This window comes from Malaclemys terrapin, chromosome 1 (assembly GCF_027887155.1).
Source record: "Malaclemys terrapin pileata isolate rMalTer1 chromosome 1, rMalTer1.hap1, whole genome shotgun sequence".
Classification (NCBI taxonomy): domain Eukaryota; kingdom Metazoa; phylum Chordata; order Testudines; family Emydidae; genus Malaclemys; species Malaclemys terrapin.
This window is the reverse complement of record NC_071505.1, coordinates 60,617,710-60,638,281: the sequence shown is the minus strand read 5'-3', so window position 1 is coordinate 60,638,281 and position 20,572 is coordinate 60,617,710. Positions and strand designations below refer to the sequence as shown.

The window sequence follows — 20,572 nt, the reverse complement described above, 5'->3', positions numbered from 1 at the left end:
GACAACTCTCACCTTTTCATGTTCTCTGTATGTGAATATATATCTCCTCACCATGTGTTCCATTCTATGCATCCGATGAAGTGGGCTGTAGCCCACAAAAGCTTATGCTCAAATATATTTGTTAGTCTCTAAGGTGCCACAAGTACTCCTGTTCTTTTTGTGGATACAGACTAACACGGCTGCTCCTCTGATACCCAACACATGTAATGGTTTTATACCAAGCCTAGTTGCTACAGTGGCAGTTGTCATTACTGGCACTACCATGAGGGATGGCTTTTGAAAAGTTTCACCGGCAGAATACAGTATACACTTCAAATGCCCCAAGAACAAGCCATAATAGAGATTAAATATTGTGTTTCAAAGTTGAGAGTCTAACTTCCACCAACCATGGGAAAAGACACTGTTCACAAGTATTTACTACAGCTTGTTTAAGAACTTGGAAGACTAATAAACTGGCTTCTCCTGGCCGAAGCATCAAGGTTACAGGAGTGATAAGAAAATGAGATTATTTACGTGGATGGACATGTCAAAATATCAAATACTAGTACAGTAACAGCAATGGACTGATATTCTATCTTTTCCTGACAGAGCCAATCAAATTCAAACTTAAAGATAATTTCTCATCTAACAACATTCAATGAAAAGTGAAGTGACCTTTCTCAGTAATTCTCAGTGGGTGGTTAGATCAGCTTCCTTAAATTTTGAGAGAGACTAAATATTTTTATGAAAATGTTTCTCTCTTGAAGAGATTATAGACAGGAGTTAAATCAGCAGGACTTCAGACATCAAATTCAGATGTGTACTGCAGATAATTAGGAGGAAGCCTACCATCCACTTGTCCCATTTGACCTGATGAGAAGATTATGCACTGGGGAACATTTCTGCTTGGGGCCTCCCAAATATCTGTGAGGGCCCGGTAGCGAGGTTGAAGCAGATCGGGGTGGTTGTCTGTGCTTATAGCCCCTGCTTCCCTTCTTAAACAGGTTCTGGCATAGTTGATGAGGTCTGAAGTGCTTCCTTGAAGGTGCTGGGACATAGAGGCCCATCCATCGGCTCTGAGAAGAGGGAAACTCTCTCCAACCGAAGGTCCAGAAGGAACTGTTGAACCTCCAGTGGTAGGCCTGAGGACTGGCACCAAGAGCACCTTTGCATGACTACTGCTGATGCAATAGTTCTGGGAGCTGCATCCACGGTGTCAAGGGCAGGGAAGCCCTAGCTATAGCCTTCCCTTCCTCCACCAGAGTCGAGAATTTCTGTTTGGATTCCTGGGGCAGCGAGTCCTTAAGTTTTGAAATGGATCCCAGACGTTAAAGTCAGACCTCCATACAACCAACGCCTGCTGGTTGGAGATGCGGAGGGGTAAATGGCAAGTAGAATAAACCTTTCTACCAAAAAGGTCTAGTTTCTTTGAGTCCTTCGCCTTGGGGGTCACACCTTGCAGCCCCTGCCTGTCTCTTTCATTGGCTGCAGAGACCACTAAGAGACCCAGGAGGGGGATGGGAATATAAGTACTCATACCCCATGGTGGGAACAAGTACTTCTTCTCTGCCCTCTGAAGTGGGAGGGCAGAGAGGACGGCATCTGCTATAAGGTTTTGATTGAACCGATACTGGTCTCGTTGAGGGGTAGGGCCACCCTTGACGGAGCCACTCCAGCGAAGATGTTGACCAGGCTGTGGGAGGAGTCTTTCAGTATCTCCAATTCCAGCCCTAGGTTTGAGGCCACTCTCTTCAATAGATCCTGGTCAGCTTTGAAGTCATCCAGAGGTGTCGAGCCACCCATCCCTGACACTGCCTTCTCTCAGGAGGAGGAGGTCTGCACTGGCAGGGAGCCCTCCGCCTCCTCTTCTGCTCTGACCAGATCCTGCTGTTCCAGGTCTTGAGTATCTGTACCGGGCTCAGTACTGATTTCCAGGTTGGATGCTGGTCGGTGTGACAGAGGAGCCCTTCCCTCGGACACCATCGAGCAGAGTAGTGGCTTCCGTTAACAAAACGCCAATTCAAGACTCTCAACCTGGGACATCTTAATATCTTTAAAGTCATCAGCAAAGTCAGTTACAGCAAAAGAATTACTAAAAAAAGCATTGATTAAGGAAATAGTAACGAAAATTAGAACACTGAGCTTTTTTTGGTTAGGAACTCTGGCATACAGGTCAGACTCCAAGATTTAATACGAGTTAGTCCAAAACTGTGTGTTTTAAGCTAACAATATTGCTGAATACATATTGCTGCTCCTGAAAGGAAAAACAGGTCATGATAGTGCAAACAACATGATGCTCACTTAAATTCTGTAGCTCTTGATGTCAACAGGCCCAAAGCTTATTGCAGCATCACAGGACAAACAAACCAACCCAAACAAACCCAAAAGCAAAATCTTTCAGCAAGGTTTACCTGTCTACACAGAGCTTTGGCAAATAAATAATCACACAGAATTTTATTTACCAATCCTGTGTTTCTTTAGAGGACTCAGTCCCAAGGATACAAGTAATCTGCCACTGCTGATACTCCAAAAATACCAAGTGTCATAGAAGAATCAAAGATTACTGTTTATCCCATGTTAATATCTCCACACCTCCAGAGGGGGAAAAAACTTTTTTTTTTTTTTTTTTTTTTACACCTAGAAGAACCAAAGATTCTTCAGTCATTAACTGCTCAAAACCAAGAAATAGTTAATACATGACTATGGCTAATGCATCTTTTTGCTCCTGAATGATAGAACTGGTAGCCTACCTGGACATTGGAGCCACAAATATTGAAGACATTTCTTACAGTCAGTGGCAGCAGATAGCTAATGGTAGAAGAGGCTCAGCCCTTCCAAATGTGAGCCCTGCTGCCCACCTGTACAGTCCAGATCAGCAGGCATAGCTCTGCCTCCTGTGGTGCCAGAGCCAGCTTGGCATTGAGCTTCCTGACTGCCCAGCAGCAGGACAAACCAGGAGAGTCCCCAGAGCACTGCAGCGGGATGAGGTGAATCTGTGGGGCCCCACAGTGATGCTGCAGGCAGAGTCCATCTTGAGCACAACCAGCATGCAGCAAGCCAGCCCCATCCCTGGTACAGTTGCAATGACTCAGTCCCTGTGAGTGGAGCTGGGGTTAGTGCCAGTGAGGGAGAGAGGGATGGAGGAAGTGAGATGGAGGTGGAAAGGGACTGCAGAAGATGGAACCAGATACAGCCAGCTGTGGCCATTGGCACTGTTGTCCCTCCCACCCCGCCCCTTGAACTTCCACAATCCCCTTACCACAGAACCCCAAATAACTCTCCCCAGCCACAGACTCCTACCCAATCCCCAAATAACCCATCTCCCAGCTCCTGCTTAAACCCACCATCAATCCCCCTGATATCTCATCTCCAAACACACCCAACCTCTTTGCACCCTCCAAATAAACCCAAACCCCACAGAACCTCCTCCTGCCACAGCCCCCCACTGATCTCACCTCTCCACCATACCAACTCCCATTTCCCCAAATAAACCTACCCCATCGCACAACTCCCCAAATGCATCCATAAAGCATCACCCTGCCAAGCCCCCTGCCACCGCTCACCATTCCAAGTCCCATTTCCCAACAAACCCACCTCTTAAAACCTCCTCTATAGTCCCCCCCATCCCTCAAACCACTTCCCTGTCACAACCTCCCTCTTCTCCCCTGCTGCCCATCCATACTTACTCCCGCAGTGCCCTTCTGCTGTCCTCCCAACACCGAAATCCATATACCTTATAAATCACCCCAAATACCTCCAAGTCCTGGCTTCACCCGCCCCTCTCCCTTTAACTGCTCTAGTTCCCTATGGCTCATCTAGAAACCTCCCCTCCCCCAATCCCTTGACCCCTGGTATTAGCATCTTTTCTTCACTTTGGAGTGTTATGTGGGGCTGGTGACCATCCCTCCCCCCATCTTGTTGGGGAGGTCAGATGGCTAGTCCCCCATCATTCGGAGCCTGCCACAGTAAGTCTGCAGGCGGCAAGAGCCAATGAACCAGAGCATAGAGCATGGAGCCGGGTCCAACAGGAGCTACTGCTGCTGGATGAGTGCATGGTTGGCTCATTTTCCTTCCACCATGGGGTCTTCCCTCCAGGTTGGGACAGAAACTGCAACACCTCCCCCACCCCAGAGAGCAGGATCTGACAGTTTTACTCAGCCTCCCCAAAGAATATTTTCACCAGCGGTCTATGTTTACATCACTTGACTAGGAAATGAAATTGGTATATATACACACACTAATACAACTTAAACACTGTCAAGGCTTGCAGGTTTAAAATGCAACCTTTTGGTATCTGTTTATAAGTCAATACCCAAAGAAGGGAAGAGAAAAGATAGGAAACTTTCCAAACAAATTTACCAGTGCTTTTTTCCTCCTTAAAAAGTAGCCAGGCAACTATTGTATGAGCACCACTGATCTCAGAAAAGTTTGATAAGGAAACATCTCAGTTTCAAATTTTCAAGGGATAAAAGAAAAAAATACCTCAAAAGTAATTTTCTCTTCTTTATCAGTGATTTGGTCAGAGCGCATAGATTCCACTGCAGTGTAAGATCCTTAAAGCATTTGTGATTTAGTCTATTTTAGGTTACCCCTTGGGATTTTTCATCAACAAACCTCAACCTGACACAATAGATTTGTACTACCACTATTCTGTTGTCATACTAGAAATGCAATATATTGGTGACTACTAAAAAAAATTTATTATGAAATTAGGGCATATGCCTGGGGTTGTTGCCCAAGTGTCACATACTTCACCTACGGTAAAAAAGTAGTTCTCTACATCAACTTTCAGAGCAAGTTTCTATTGCAACTGTATGGCAATGCCATATATATTTCTTTATAAGGTGCACTATCAAATACATGCAGCATTTACTACAACTTTTTTTTTTTAAATAAATATCTTGGCAAAGTTACCTGGGATCATGAGTAACTCATGTAACTGAACCCTCAATTTGTCAGGCAGTATAATCTTATGATACAAATCAACTTGTGAATATTCAGTGCCATATCACCAATTGCCTTCAAATCCTTCTGTCCATGGGCGGTCATCCTATTAATTCATACAATTAAACTGGAATTTTCCCCAGTACCTGGAAAATAGCCGAAGCAATCCCCTTCAAAAAAAAAGTTGTTTTTTTTGTAATGTGGAATTTTAATCACTTCTTTTTAGTGCAGTTCCTCCACAACGCTCAATTATCAAGGTGACCAAATATGCTCAACACGTTAGTAAATCAGTAACGAGAACAGGAAAGAAAACAAGCTTAATTTTTTAATTACTTGGTGTGACTAGTTTAATATCTTTGCTAACATGAACAAAATGTATAGTTTTCTAAAACCTCAATAAAAAAAGTGATTCCCCCTTGTTAATCATGATCTCTAATTGACTAGTTTTAAATTTAGGCAAATCCAGATGAGATACATTAGCTCAAGAGGATTAACACAAACTAACAACAAAAAATAATCCTGTTTCCATCAGTCTATTCCAATGCAATTTTGTGATGAAGCTGTCTAGCTATGAGCAAAAAAGCATTTCTCTCGGGACTCAAAATTGAAGTACGAAACTGTTTTTTTAAGGGTAAGTCCAGTTTACTTACTAGCCATGAGCAACCATTCTTCTTTTATACACTAGTATAAGAAGCAATCCAGCAGGTAAGCCATATTCAAGTATAGTATTTTTTATTCCAGTTCTGCACCCAAAGGTTGCACAAGACCAGAGGAAAACAACTTCCTATGAAATCTACAAAATGCAATTTTTGCGATTCAGATTCACCAATCTTTCTTGCCTTTTCTCTTGTGAAGTCAGGTAGACAAAGCAGTCAAAGATTGTTACTTGTACTTGTTCAGCTTTTCTTCATGTGTCCTAGTCAAAGCATTTCTAGAAAATAAAGGTAAAGAAGCAAACTTTCTGGATGTCTCACCTTTTGTACAGTTACAGGTACAGTAATGGATCGTCACAAAAATGAATTTACAGATGAGAAATAATTCTGACATCAGGCAAACCTCAACAGTTTTAAAAATTCAGTTCAGAAGTTTATCTGAACATTTTGGGTGATTAAGATTCTAAAGGCAGAACCCAATGCTCACTTATTATTTTGCATTAAGAAATCAAGAAATGTGTCTGGTTGAGACATGACATTCTTCCTCAGCAAGAATGAGTGAATGGGTGAGATAATTTGCCTTGGTGTTTTTTCAACATAAGACTGCTTTGGTGGCAAAGACAGGAGTTCTAGGTTTGGGGAAACCAAACAAACATGTACATTACAGTCATCTCTTGATCCTCCGCATTGTGATCAATAATGCATCTAGTCATAGGTAGAATTCTATCTGGTTGACTGAAATGTTATAGTGGAAGGTTATCAACACTACTACCACTTGCTGGCTTTGGACATAACACCAGCATTTTTGGGAAGTAGATTAAATAAAATGCAAGAGTCCTCATCTGTTTCTGCAGCTTCAGCTAGGAGAGGTTTGTCCTGGAAGCAAGGGTCTAAAAGAGCAACTAACATAATTTTTGAAGTTTGGAGACTTGAATGCGTTTTTCATGACAGAATGTGGTGCTAAAGATGGATTACTGGGAAATACAGAGCACATTTCTGAAGTCTATGGCAGACAACCACACCTGATGATGCAATCAGAGATACTGGAATGACCAGATATTTAGGATTCTGACACCACTTGTCTTTCATCTAGCTAAAGACAGGATGGTAGATTTGGAATGTCAAAGGGTTTGATTGTGCAGACAGAGCTGAACATGGAGTGTGGTCAACAAAACTAAAAAGATGACAAATTAAAGTTTCAATCTTTATATTATTTGGACTTGTGCCAATGTTTATTATTACTAAGTGATTTTACCACTTAATATAAAATTGTGTTTTGGAATGCTGTAGATGCAAGTCACTCAGTTTTCCTGGATTTGCTGAAACAAAATATTTATTGATTGAAATGCATTTGTTTTAATTGTAGAATGCTATTAGCATTTCCACAATTCCCTTTTCACAGAAAAATCTTGGAAGCTTGTGTCTGCTGGAGATTTTACTTTTTAAATTATGCCTACTCTTTTTTGACAAACCATTTGTTGTGCCTTTTTTTTTTTTTTTTGGTTTGATGGGGTGGGCCTACACTGAATTCAAATTGAAAGAAAGAATGAAGTATCTCTCCACAATCAATCCAAGTAAGTAGAAGATGACAAGAAAGACCTGGGATTTCTCAGGGGTTTTTGTTAATTAGTTTTGTTTTAGTATTTCAGAACCAATAATTGACAAACAAATTCTTGCAGGATCCAACTTAAGAGTTTGTAGATAGTAGTGAATAAGGAAGTGTTATTTACCCCTTCACATAACACAGGAAACAGGTGTCACTCAATGAAATTAACAGGCAGCAGGTTTAAAACAAAAAACATAAGGAAATACTTCTTCACACAAAACAGTCAACCTGTGGAACTCATTGCCATGGGATGTTGTGAAGGCCAAAAGTATAACTGGGCTAAAAAAGGATTAGATAAGTTCATGGAGGATGGGTCCTTCAATGGCAATTAGCCAAGATGGTCAAGGATGCAACCCCATGCTCTTGATGTTCCTAAACCTTTGACTGCCAGATGCTGGGACTGTATGACGGGGACAGGTCACTCAATAATTGCCCTGTTCTGTTCATTCCCTTTGAGGCATCTGGCATGGGCCACTGTCAGAAGACAAGATACTGGGCTAGATGGATCATTGATCTGATCCAGTACAGCCCCTCTTATGTTCTTAGTTCTGGTTTAACTGAAGAATTAGTAAACATATTTACACATATTGCCTATTAACCTATACCTTTAACTTGATGTGCATAGGACTGGAAGGAATCTCTTGGATCATCTAGTCCGGTACCCTGCTGCAGGCAACGTTGTCATATAATCCCATTCATAAATGTATCCAGTTCCATCTTAAAACTACTTTGGTTGTTTACCCCCAACTACTCATTTTTTGGAGGCTTTTCTAGAACCTCACCTCCTCTGATGGTTAGAAACCTTCTTATTCCCAGCCTAAATTTATTCATGGCCAGTTCATAACCATTTTTTCTTGTGCCAACATTTAGCTTAAATAGTTTCCGTCCCTCCCTGGTGTTTACCTCTCTGATATACAGACTAATTATCAGGGATTCTAATTTTCAGTCATTAAAACCCCCAACATTCTCCAATAACCTCCTCCCCACCCGAAATCTGCATTTATCCACAATTAAAATGAAACGCTGAACTTTACTTTCCCTAGCCGCAATATATATAGATATCAGTTGAACACAAGTTTTATTGCTATATTTAAAATCTTTAAGCAAGTAACTTCGAAGCCTACCAGTGCCAACCATTATAATGAAATAAAATACAATTGCAATGTATATTTCTTACAGATACCAAATACTTCTATACTATATTTTCAGATTTTTTTTTAAATGCACAAAAATAAAGTGAAAACTGCTTTTATATAAACATTACTCACTTTAGGAGTTAGTCCTGGTTGTTAAAATAGAGTTGCAGCATTCCAGCCACATTTTCATCTTTCAAACATTGGTGCTGAGCACAGAAAAGAACCCCAAGTTGGCTGAAACTTCGTTCCATGTAAGCTGAATATACAGTCAAGTTGGAGGAGAGCCACTGCATGTTTCACCAGGTTGGGAACGCGATCTCCAACAGCCTCAAACGTTGAGGGATCCTCAACGTTTTCAAACAGGTCTTTGGCAATCCCTAAATACACTAGCCATTCCATGTTGCATTCTTCAGACAGCTTTAATTGTGATTTCAGTTTCATAATCTGTAGAAGCAGCAACTATCTGTTTAGGATCCAGTGCATGAACATCATGGAGAAAATCAATTGCGGGTTGTTTATTTTTTAGGTTGTACTGTCTCAGTTTATCAGCAGCATTTTGAGCAGCTGCAGATCCAGTCGCATTATCAGTTGATGATGTAAGATGCTCCAGCCATGAAATTAAGTCGGTTGTTTGTCGATGATCACGGCAATCGAGTTTCCTTTCAGGTCATTGAGAAGGTGCTGTATGTCCTCTTCAAAGAGAGTTCGTACATAACGGGAATACAATTGATCTGATTTGGGAATGGCATTACCTTTCAACGTGCTTGCTCAAAAAATCTCAGACAACAGGTAAATCAATTTTATGCAGAGGTATGTCTTTTACACACATTCGAACAAAAACTGAAAGTGACAGTTTCATGCTGTTCTTTGACAGTTGTAAAATGCTAGAATGATCCAGTCACAGTGCAGTTTCTTTACTGTCATCAATGGCCCTGCTGTTTCTGCCTCTTGCTTTAGTTTATTTTCATTCAGTTTATGTTTAGTGCTTTCCATGTGTTCTAAAATTGTCTGCATTCAAACGATCTACAGCCTTATTGCATCCAGTACAGAACAGCACATTACCATCAACGTGAAATTTGTCCTTACCAAGCTCAGTGAAATGGTCTTTAGGGGTGATTTTTAAAGTTGTCAGCATCTTTTCAGAACTTTAATTATTCATGTCTGGAGGCTGAAGTGAAATTTGAGATGCATTAAAACACAAATCCCTAAACGCCGTTGAGTAACCTCTATTCGCCGAAGCAGTTTATTGGTGTATATTTAGCTATGTAAATTTATCAAAAATCAACTACAAGAGGGGGAGGTTGTGCAAATTGAATAAGTGACACTGGTACTTTCAGTAAAATTTAGATAATATAGGTTTTTATTTTTTCACAAACTGTTAAATCTAAAGATTCTCTGTAAAAATGCAAATTCCGTGTTTTTCTGTGGTGAAAGGATTTCTAGGATCCCTGGTAATCATATCACCCTCTTAGCTTAAACCAAACTCTTTTAGTCTTCTCTCATATAGGCTTTCCAGTTCTTCTGGTCATCCTAGTAGCCCTTCTCTGCACCTGTTCTAATCTGAATTCATTTTTCTTGAACATGGTGATCAGAATTGCACACACTGTTCCAAATGAGGTCTTACAGATGCCTTGTACAGTGGCATTAATACTTCCCTACCTCTACTGGAAATACCTCATCTGACACATCCTAGTATTGCATTTACCTTTTCCACAGCCATTTCAAATTGGTGACTCAGTCTTCCTACGGTTCATGTCTTTCTCCTCCATTGCTTTCAAGTAATGAGCCTCAGTTTATAGCTGAAATTCTTGTTATTAGGCTCTTGAGTACTGTTAAATTTAATCCAATTTATTTGACTCCATGCCTCAAGGTCATCCAATTCTTCCTGTATAATATTCCAATCCTCCTCTGTATTGATGATGCTTCCCAGCTTTGCATCATCGGCACACTCCATTGGCACACTCCTACTTTTTGGGCCAGGGTTACTAATGAAAATATTAAACAAGATCTGTTCCAAGACGGATACTTGAGGAACTCCACTAGTAATCCCACACCAGCCAGAGAATTCTCCTTACAGGAAAACCCATGTCTCCCTGTTAGCCACTTCCTTAACCACCGTACCATTTCGATCCTAAACCCCATATTCTCTAGTTTAACTAATAATTTCCCATGTTTTACCATATCAAGTGCTATACTGAAATTCAGACAGATTAGATTTACTGCATTTCCCCTTAAATATACTTCTTATTCTTGCTCTTCTTCAGTCATATAGTACCACATCCAATTTGAGATATTTATTAAAAATGCTCACTACTGAACTTGCAATTTCATGTGCCATTTGTTTCAGTATTTTAGGCTGGAGATTATCCAGCCCCGATTTGAGTGCATTAAGCTCTCTGAGTTTTGCTTCCACCTTGAATGTGGTAATTTCCATGTCTATTCACTCATTTCCATTAGGTATCCTGCCTTTGCCCCTATGTTCTACATTGTCATCCTTATTGAAAACTGATGTAAAGTATTCATTTAGTTTTTGGGACATAACCTAGATCATCATTAGTGTTGTGGTAGATTTTGCTTATTTTGGCTTATCAATTGGTTGTGGTCAACGATGAAGAACAGTCAAACCAAACCAAATTAGTACCAAATCCAAATTAAGTCTTTTACTTGCTTCTTTGTAGACAATTAAGTGGGGATAATATTTCCTCTTTGGCTCCCTATGGGAAAAATCCAGTCCCAATACATAATGCTACGCAGAGTATCCACAAAATCCAACTCCGTAAAGCAAGATTTCTCACAGATGTGATATGAACTAGACACATCATGCATAATAGATCCCTCCCAATTTGCCTGGTAAGAAGCAATGCCTACATGAAAGACTATGTATTCTGAGGGAACACTCACTCTCAGATTAAATCACAAAAATTCTAAACAAGAGTCACATTAGAATTCTGTTCTAAATCAGTGGGGAAACCTTCCCTCCAAGCACACACTTTCCAATCACTTTGATTAAACATATGAACAGAACTTTTAGGGGAAGGCTTTATCTAGAGTCTCTCAGCTACTGATCCAGTTAAGCAATAGTAGTTAACTGAACTGATACTCAAAAGAAATAAATAAGATCTCCCTTTTCTCTCCCTGTTTGCAATTGTAGGGTTGTCTGGGAGTTTTTTAAAACATCCTCCCCAAACATGTGAAAATTCAAAATCTGCTGCCTGTTGTCTCCTATTTAGTAGTCTTACCACAAGTCACTAGGGTATTCTTAGAGCTCTGAGAAGAAGAACAAGTTTCTCAATCTTGCCTCCAGGGTTACTGCTCTGAACAGAGATCTGTCAGTGTGGCCATTAACTGAAGGCCTGGAGCAACTCTGAAGCATAGAAGTAAGGGTAGCAGTACCGCAATCCCCCTACAATAACTTTGTGCCCCCCCAGGACACCTTTTTTTGGAGAAGACCCCTACAATTACAATACCATGACATTTCAGATTTAAATACCTGAAATCATGAAATTTACGATTTTTAAAATCCTATGCACGTGAAATTGACCAAAACGGACTGTGAATTTGGTAGGGCCCTATTTATAACTTCCTCTGCTTTAAACAATTCCATTGGAGAAATGGACTAAGTAATCTTTATGCCATTCTTTCTTTAGTGTGGTCTTACTACTGATTTGTAAGACTGGCACATGAAAAAAAACATTTAAAAAAAAGGGTTTTATCAAAAATCAACTACAAGAGGGGGAGGTTGTGCAAATTGAATAAGTGACACTGGTACTTTCAGTAAAATTTAGATAATATAGGTTTTTATTTTTTCACAAACTGTTAAATCTAAAGATTCTCTGTAAAAATGCAAATTCCGTGTTTTTCTGTGGTGAAAGGATTTCTAGGATCCCTGGTAATCATATCACCCTCTTAGCTTAAACCAAACTCTTTTAGTCTTCTCTCATATAGGCTTTCCAGTTCTTCTGGTCATCCTAGTAGCCCTTCTCTGCACCTGTTCTAATCTGAATTCATTTTTCTTGAACATGGTGATCAGAATTGCACACACTGTTCCAAATGAGGTCTTACAGATGCCTTGTACAGTGGCATTAATACTTCCCTACCTCTACTGGAAATACCTCATCTGACACATCCTAGTATTGCATTTACCTTTTCCACAGCCATTTCAAATTGGTGACTCAGTCTTCCTACGGTTCATGTCTTTCTCCTCCATTGCTTTCAAGTAATGAGCCTCAGTTTATAGCTGAAATTCTTGTTATTAGGCTCTTGAGTACTGTTAAATTTAATCCAATTTATTTGACTCCATGCCTCAAGGTCATCCAATTCTTCCTGTATAATATTCCAATCCTCCTCTGTATTGATGATGCTTCCCAGCTTTGCATCATCGGCACACTCCATTGGCACACTCCTACTTTTTGGGCCAGGGTTACTAATGAAAATATTAAACAAGATCTGTTCCAAGACGGATACTTGAGGAACTCCACTAGTAATCCCACACCAGCCAGAGAATTCTCCTTACAGGAAAACCCATGTCTCCCTGTTAGCCACTTCCTTAACCACCGTACCATTTCGATCCTAAACCCCATATTCTCTAGTTTAACTAATAATTTCCCATGTTTTACCATATCAAGTGCTATACTGAAATTCAGACAGATTAGATTTACTGCATTTCCCCTTAAATATACTTCTTATTCTTGCTCTTCTTCAGTCATATAGTACCACATCCAATTTGAGATATTTATTAAAAATGCTCACTACTGAACTTGCAATTTCATGTGCCATTTGTTTCAGTATTTTAGGCTGGAGATTATCCAGCCCCGATTTGAGTGCATTAAGCTCTCTGAGTTTTGCTTCCACCTTGAATGTGGTAATTTCCATGTCTATTCACTCATTTCCATTAGGTATCCTGCCTTTGCCCCTATGTTCTACATTGTCATCCTTATTGAAAACTGATGTAAAGTATTCATTTAGTTTTTGGGACATAACCTAGATCATCATTAGTGTTGTGGTAGATTTTGCTTATTTTGGCTTATCAATTGGTTGTGGTCAACGATGAAGAACAGTCAAACCAAACCAAATTAGTACCAAATCCAAATTAAGTCTTTTACTTGCTTCTTTGTAGACAATTAAGTGGGGATAATATTTCCTCTTTGGCTCCCTATGGGAAAAATCCAGTCCCAATACATAATGCTACGCAGAGTATCCACAAAATCCAACTCCGTAAAGCAAGATTTCTCACAGATGTGATATGAACTAGACACATCATGCATAATAGATCCCTCCCAATTTGCCTGGTAAGAAGCAATGCCTACATGAAAGACTATGTATTCTGAGGGAACACTCACTCTCAGATTAAATCACAAAAATTCTAAACAAGAGTCACATTAGAATTCTGTTCTAAATCAGTGGGGAAACCTTCCCTCCAAGCACACACTTTCCAATCACTTTGATTAAACATATGAACAGAACTTTTAGGGGAAGGCTTTATCTAGAGTCTCTCAGCTACTGATCCAGTTAAGCAATAGTAGTTAACTGAACTGATACTCAAAAGAAATAAATAAGATCTCCCTTTTCTCTCCCTGTTTGCAATTGTAGGGTTGTCTGGGAGTTTTTTAAAACATCCTCCCCAAACATGTGAAAATTCAAAATCTGCTGCCTGTTGTCTCCTATTTAGTAGTCTTACCACAAGTCACTAGGGTATTCTTAGAGCTCTGAGAAGAAGAACAAGTTTCTCAATCTTGCCTCCAGGGTTACTGCTCTGAACAGAGATCTGTCAGTGTGGCCATTAACTGAAGGCCTGGAGCAACTCTGAAGCATAGAAGTAAGGGTAGCAGTACCGCAATCCCCCTACAATAACTTTGTGCCCCCCCAGGACACCTTTTTTTGGAGAAGACCCCTACAATTACAATACCATGACATTTCAGATTTAAATACCTGAAATCATGAAATTTACGATTTTTAAAATCCTATGCACGTGAAATTGACCAAAACGGACTGTGAATTTGGTAGGGCCCTATTTATAACTTCCTCTGCTTTAAACAATTCCATTGGAGAAATGGACTAAGTAATCTTTATGCCATTCTTTCTTTAGTGTGGTCTTACTACTGATTTGTAAGACTGGCACATGAAAAAAAACATTTAAAAAAAAAGGGTTTTGCACTGCATGACACTGCATTATTGGCGTGATAACAGGCTAAAATTGTTGCAGCCTTCATTGAGAGACGGAAGATTGAAGTAGCAGAGTATTTCAAGAGTAACTTCACTTATCTGCATTTTTGTTTACTTCACATTCAGCAGGACTCTTGGAACTCATAAAAATAAATTATTTATGAAATTCAATTTCTGCTCATTGAGTTTCAAGTCAGAAGGAACTCTCTCCAAAAGTGTTCTATGCATCCTGACCTTTTACTGGTACATCAATTGTTATTTGTTAGATTTGTATTTTGTGAACTCAATAGCCCATGTTTTCTTATTGATATATTTCTTATTGAAATTAGAGTGCTGTTTACTACAGCCCTGTTTTCTGGGATCCTTGCAGTATTTGATACATTTCAATTAAACAAGTCTATCATTAACTCTTTCAGTGCTGTGGCATTATCAATAAACAAAGACAGAATTTAAAAAATCAATTTAATCACTAATAAATACTGCATTTAAAACTTGCTACTGCCCTCTTGGGTCTCTATCTTCTTGGTGAATGTTTAAAGAGATTGTGACTGTAGCAGAAACTAACCTGTTTGAAAACTCTAGTTACCAATTCACACTATATTCAATACCTCCACAGGGCTGCATATGCTTTGACAAGTAGGCTCATTTACATCCATAAGCAACCATGAGATTTTAAAAGATTATTAGGACTGAGGGTTTAAGGATTCAGTTTGCAAAGAAGAGGGAAAGAAAGTCCAAAATATAATCAACAACTATTTAGCTTTCATTTTTTTGTATAGTCTATAGTAGAGTGCTTTTAGATCTACAGATACAAAGGGCTATACGTATAAAGTAATATTTATATTGCATATTATATTATTCTCATTTTTTATTCTTAGTCTTTTTGCCTAAGATGGTGTATATGCCTAAAGTTACTGTATAGGAATGCTTTTATAAATATAAAAGATACAAACAAAATAAGTTTAAAGAGGAAACCAATTTAACTACTTATTTTCTTTTAATCTTTTATTTTTATAAAAACACTCCTATCCAATAACTTTAGGCATTACACAATAGCAAGAGACAGACTAAACCTTTCATACTGACTACCTCCTAATCAACACACTCATTCCCTACTTCCTAAAACAAAGCTAAATAGCTTTGTATCTTTCCAGAAAAATCAATCTCTGTCTACCGCTGTTGTTATAGTCTGAGACACACAAGGTGAAAAGAGGTAATATCTTTTAATGGACCAACTTTGCTGGTGGGAGGCAGAGCTTTCAAGCTACACAGTGATCTTCTTCAGATCTGTCCTCATCAGATTATGATTCTTCTTTTACAAGAGTGTTTTATTTATTTTTTTAAAGGGGGAGGAAAGTAGAAAGATATCTAAAAAGTTTCAAGAGAAAAACAAAAAAAGTAGGTGCAAAATCTATCCCTGTATTTTAAGTTTTCATTAGACGTGATCAGCAAAATAAATTTTCATATAGACTATTCTAGAATAATTTCATGGACAGATACTAGCACTTAAATAGTTAAAATGGTAGCTACTGTTAAAGTAGGTAACAGGTGTAAGACTGTAGACACGTCTACACTACAAACTTAAATTGACCAGGTTAGGTCGACTTACAGCCACTGCTGTAATTAGTCTCTGAACCGGACAAGAATGACAGCCAACAGCCAATGTAAGCTGGTGTAAGTAACCCCCAGTGTCTACATGGACACTGTGTTGCCTTAACTACACCGACATAAACCCTTCTCGTGGAAATGGAATTATGATGTCAATGTATTAGGGCACTTACATGGGCAAAAGCAAGCCTGTAGTGTAGACACTGACATAATTAGGTCGACGTAAGTTGCCTACATGGACCTAACACTATAGTGTAGACCAAGTCAATGTCTTAGCAGGGTTACAGTTTTACTACTATTTGGGCTTATTTCTACCACAAATCACAAAAAATACTAGTCTTGCTAAATTTTTATTACTTCTCACAGCTATAAGTAGATCAGCTCCCATTCCTTTGGCAGCTAATATATTCCCAAAGGTTCCTGACACATTAACCTATTCACTCAGAAAGAACAGGATAATTATATATACGGGAATAAAAGGTTAAAATAATCCAATAGATGTCAGTTCATTATCTGACTCTCAAGCCTTTATTCCCATGTTCAATCTTGTTCAGAAGAACAAAAATTCCTAAGTTATTCCAGCTAAGTTGAAAGGCATCAATATCCTCAAGAGAAATTCACCAGAAGCTTTAATTGCCTGAGTAGACTCTAAAGCTAACCTTTCCCAGTGAAACAGTTCAACTCATGCCAACACCGTAACAAGAGGCCAAAATAAATGCCTTTGAGGCAACATAAAAGTGTCTTCAATAAGAGGGCACCTAGGGGTAGTGCACTGTACCACCAGAAGGGAGATCGGGGTTATATTTCCTGTTAACTGATCTCTGGCCCAGTAGAGGGTGGAAGCACCATGAAAGCAACATGCTCACCTCCTGGGAGTGGAGGGGTGTGGCTCACAATGCTCAATCATTTTTCACATCTGATTATAATGAGGCATTGACAGGCTACGCAGAGTTCCATCTAGTTCTCCTCAGGAAGGATGGCTGCGAAGTAGGACTGAGGGAAAATCCTTGCGCTTCTTGCACAGGAACAAAGGAGTCCTCCACCCATCCCCCAAGAAAAGAAATAAACAAGTACTCAATAAGATCAAAGATACAGCTATCTTCTGATTAACACATACAATAGTATCTTGTAAGTCAGCGGAAGCAAACATATATCTTGTTTTACAAATTGATTCATAAAACAACTAAGTTACCTGAAATACAAATTTGAATATCTGATTCTAGACCTACCAGATCAAAAATAGTCACTCCCAGATGCTCACATTAGATGTCTCATGAAATATGATAGGAAATGTCTGAAAAGGAAGGCTACTCTAATTCAATAGCCACTTTCCAGTCATCCAGACGAAACAAACATTTAGATTATACTGATTGGAAGCGCTGGAGGTAAGTGTAATAAGGTGTTTGGGTGTTTTTTGGCATGTATGGCAAAATTTCAGCTAGCTCCTAGTTTACTTAATTCTATCTAAGATTATTTTATGTTGATGTCATTGTTCTCTCCCCTCCTCTCCAGAATTTCAGTTGCAAGTGAGGTAAAAGTAATCCAAGTGGAGTGCTAACCGTGCAAGGAAATATCTAGGAAGGTACATATTTGGTGGGAGTAGAGAAAGAAGAATCACCTAGTCTGGGCATTTCTAAGTTTGTATAGGAACCGCACGCGCACACAGGCACAAGCCCCCCACACAGCAGCTCTTCCCCTTCATTTTAAAAAGTTTCATAACTAGCTACCAAGTTTATTTTATTTATGAGAAGAGTAGCATAATGGAGTCTGAGCAGAGAACTGAAGGTCAAATCACAAATCTGGAAATAACTCTCTGTGGCTTTGGGCAAGTCATTTAAACTCTGTCTCAGTTTTCTCATCTATAAGATTCAGGTAACACAGCACCTGTTTAGCTCACAGTACTGTTGTCAGGATTATATGCAATGTATTTCAGAAATGCAGAGTTCTTTCTCCCCAGTAGGGCTGCTAGCCAAGAGGCCATTTGCAGATGTCTGGGAACTTGGCGGGGTTAGGCAGCCAAGCAAATGGCTGGCGCCTCCTTGTAGCGGATGTTCAGTGCAGGTACTCCATAAGGAGGGCAGCCAGTGACCAGATAAATGGACTTAAAAGGTGGTCCTGGATAAAGGAACAGAATAAGGGAGAGGGTTCGGGGACTCCAATGATCAGTACAGCAGGGAGCCAACCCCCTCTGTTCTCATAGCCCTCCTTAACCCTCTTACGAGGCTGGTGGATGGTAAGGTCCAAGCCATGGGTCAGCTGGGGGACCTGGATGGAAACAAAAGGGGGCTGGTGAAAGCCCCGGAAAACTGAGTTGAATAAGCATGGATTAAACAAAGGGGGTCTGGTGAAAGCCCCGGAGAATTGATTTAAATAAGCATGGATTTGCCTGCACTGTACACTTTATCTGCCGGGTAGTCCCAGACATCTATATAATAAAGTTGTGGCCTGATTAAACCCATAACAAGTCTCCTGTCCTTCTTGCGGTATACCCACACAATTAGAATTTGTATGTTTCCTTCTGCACCTCGTGCTTTTCACGAAGTACCAAGCAACAGAGGAGAGTGCAGAATCCTATTCAAGGGATCACTTGGGTTACTTAGGATCCTACTCAGGTTTTCTTTTGCAACTGGCTCCATGTGTAAAGCACAACATTAGGGGAAACAGTAGATATAAAAACTAAATTTCCCCACATAACAATCTGTGCTATTTTCTCAAATTTTATAGTGTTCTGCCAGTAACCAAGTGTCTCAATGTAAAATACAAAAATACTAATCTCCAAGTAATAAGCCAGGCTCACTTTATTCTGAAGCACCTACCTGAATTGCTGAGTTCATGAAACACGTATTTCCCAAGTTACTTAGGCCACAGAGGCCAGGCTGCTCATTGTGTCTTCCTGGCTCTGAATAATCATAGTTCTTATATGCAGTGTATGATGGGAGGCAATAGTTTGAATTTTTCACACTGTAAGAAAACAAAACATTTTTCAAAATGTAGCCACGACCTATAATGCTTTAATACACCCAGTATTTTTGGTAATTATCAAATAAGTTATCTAAAATTAAAAGTAACTATTGTTAACTAGTTATCTAGATATCTTCTTAGAAGCATTTAACTTTGCAACTTATCAGTCTTAAATCTCAGTCAAAAAGAAAAGGAAGATCTCTTTCCCTGCAAGCAACCAAACATTTTCATGCACCGAAACAACCAAAACAGACTACTATTGTATCTCTCTACCCTTGATTTACAGGAGCAGCTTCACAGCTCACTCCATTCTTCATTGCTCCATCAAATTTAAAACACTCAGACTTTAGGCACCACCAGCAGCAATAAATCATCTCATGTATATCCTTTCTGCATTCTGCTACTGTAAGAGAGTGAGGACAGTAGAAACTGGAATGAAGAGTTGTGCTTTGGTTACAGGTGAGAGCTGAGATTTCCAAGGCCACCGTGACATCACTGGCTTGATGCATTAGAAATTCTATTTATAGTTTCACTGCTAGGACAGCACAATCCAGCATTCAAATGCGGGAAAAAGCCTGGAGTAATAAGGAAAACACAAAATGCCTTCTAGCAAGTACATTCCAACTTCATAAAGCTCTATCATGTACCTATCTAGTGAGACTATATTAAAAATAAATGTTAGCTAAGTTAAGGGTAATTTATTACCATATGACAGAATACAAATACTAAATATACTCCCCCCCCTCCCAATAAAATAAGCATATTTTAAAAAACTAGAAGGGTAAAAAAGCCCAGTAAAACAGCAAGTTTTATCTTACATATAGAAATTTTTTTTAAAAAAATCACGTAAAAGATTAAAATTCCTTAAACTGTTTTTAGTTACTAATCATATGAAATATTTATGATAGCAGCTTTGGATACGATTCAAGAGCATTTCTACAAACCTCAAATATTTCACATTAGAATAAACCTGAACAAGATTTTGAAGGTCATTTGCTAAGAAAAAACATGACAAGGAAAGAACATGCAGTGCAACAAATTAATCCTCAATCTTAAAAATACAAGTGGGTGACGGTGGTTTATGATGTACCATGGACCCTTTTCAATTTAAAAAAATATCCCTTAAAACTTGTATTCAGTATACGCAATTTAAATGATTACAAGATGAACTCCCACTTTCAGTCCTCCTCTGTACATGTATCTATTTTAATTCAGCAGTTTTGCTGAGTTAATCTGAAAGTATTTCACTACTGATGAAGAAAACCAATTTTAAAACAGTCTGCTCTCTTGAACATTACAAAGAGAAAAAAATTAGAGAACCTCTCCTTCCTCAAAGACACACATGCAAGAATCAAGTATACCTCATATTTCTAAAAAAAGCTCTTCAGTCCCCTAGAGATAGACACTAAGGGAAAGCACCTTGCATCAATCTAAGGCATAATGCATACACAGGGGTCATAATATTAACAGTATAAGTAGCATTAAAATAGCCAGAAATCTTCTAGATGTAAATATCCGTCTTT

General features: G+C 39.2%; 1 protein-coding gene across 9 annotated transcripts in view; it reads right to left on the bottom strand.

Moving 5' to 3' along the window:
* USP15 (ubiquitin specific peptidase 15) overlaps window positions 1–20,572 on the bottom strand; it is a 142,043-nt gene that overhangs the window by 33,253 nt on the left and 88,218 nt on the right. For 3 of the 9 annotated variants that reach the window (XM_054025313.1, XM_054025323.1, XM_054025331.1), the window contains one exon: window positions 18,905–19,049. In XM_054025313.1, the coding sequence (XP_053881288.1) occupies window positions 18,905–19,049 (145 nt within the window). The other 6 variants (XR_008444694.1, XR_008444695.1, XR_008444693.1 and 3 more) reach the window with 6 other exon arrangements.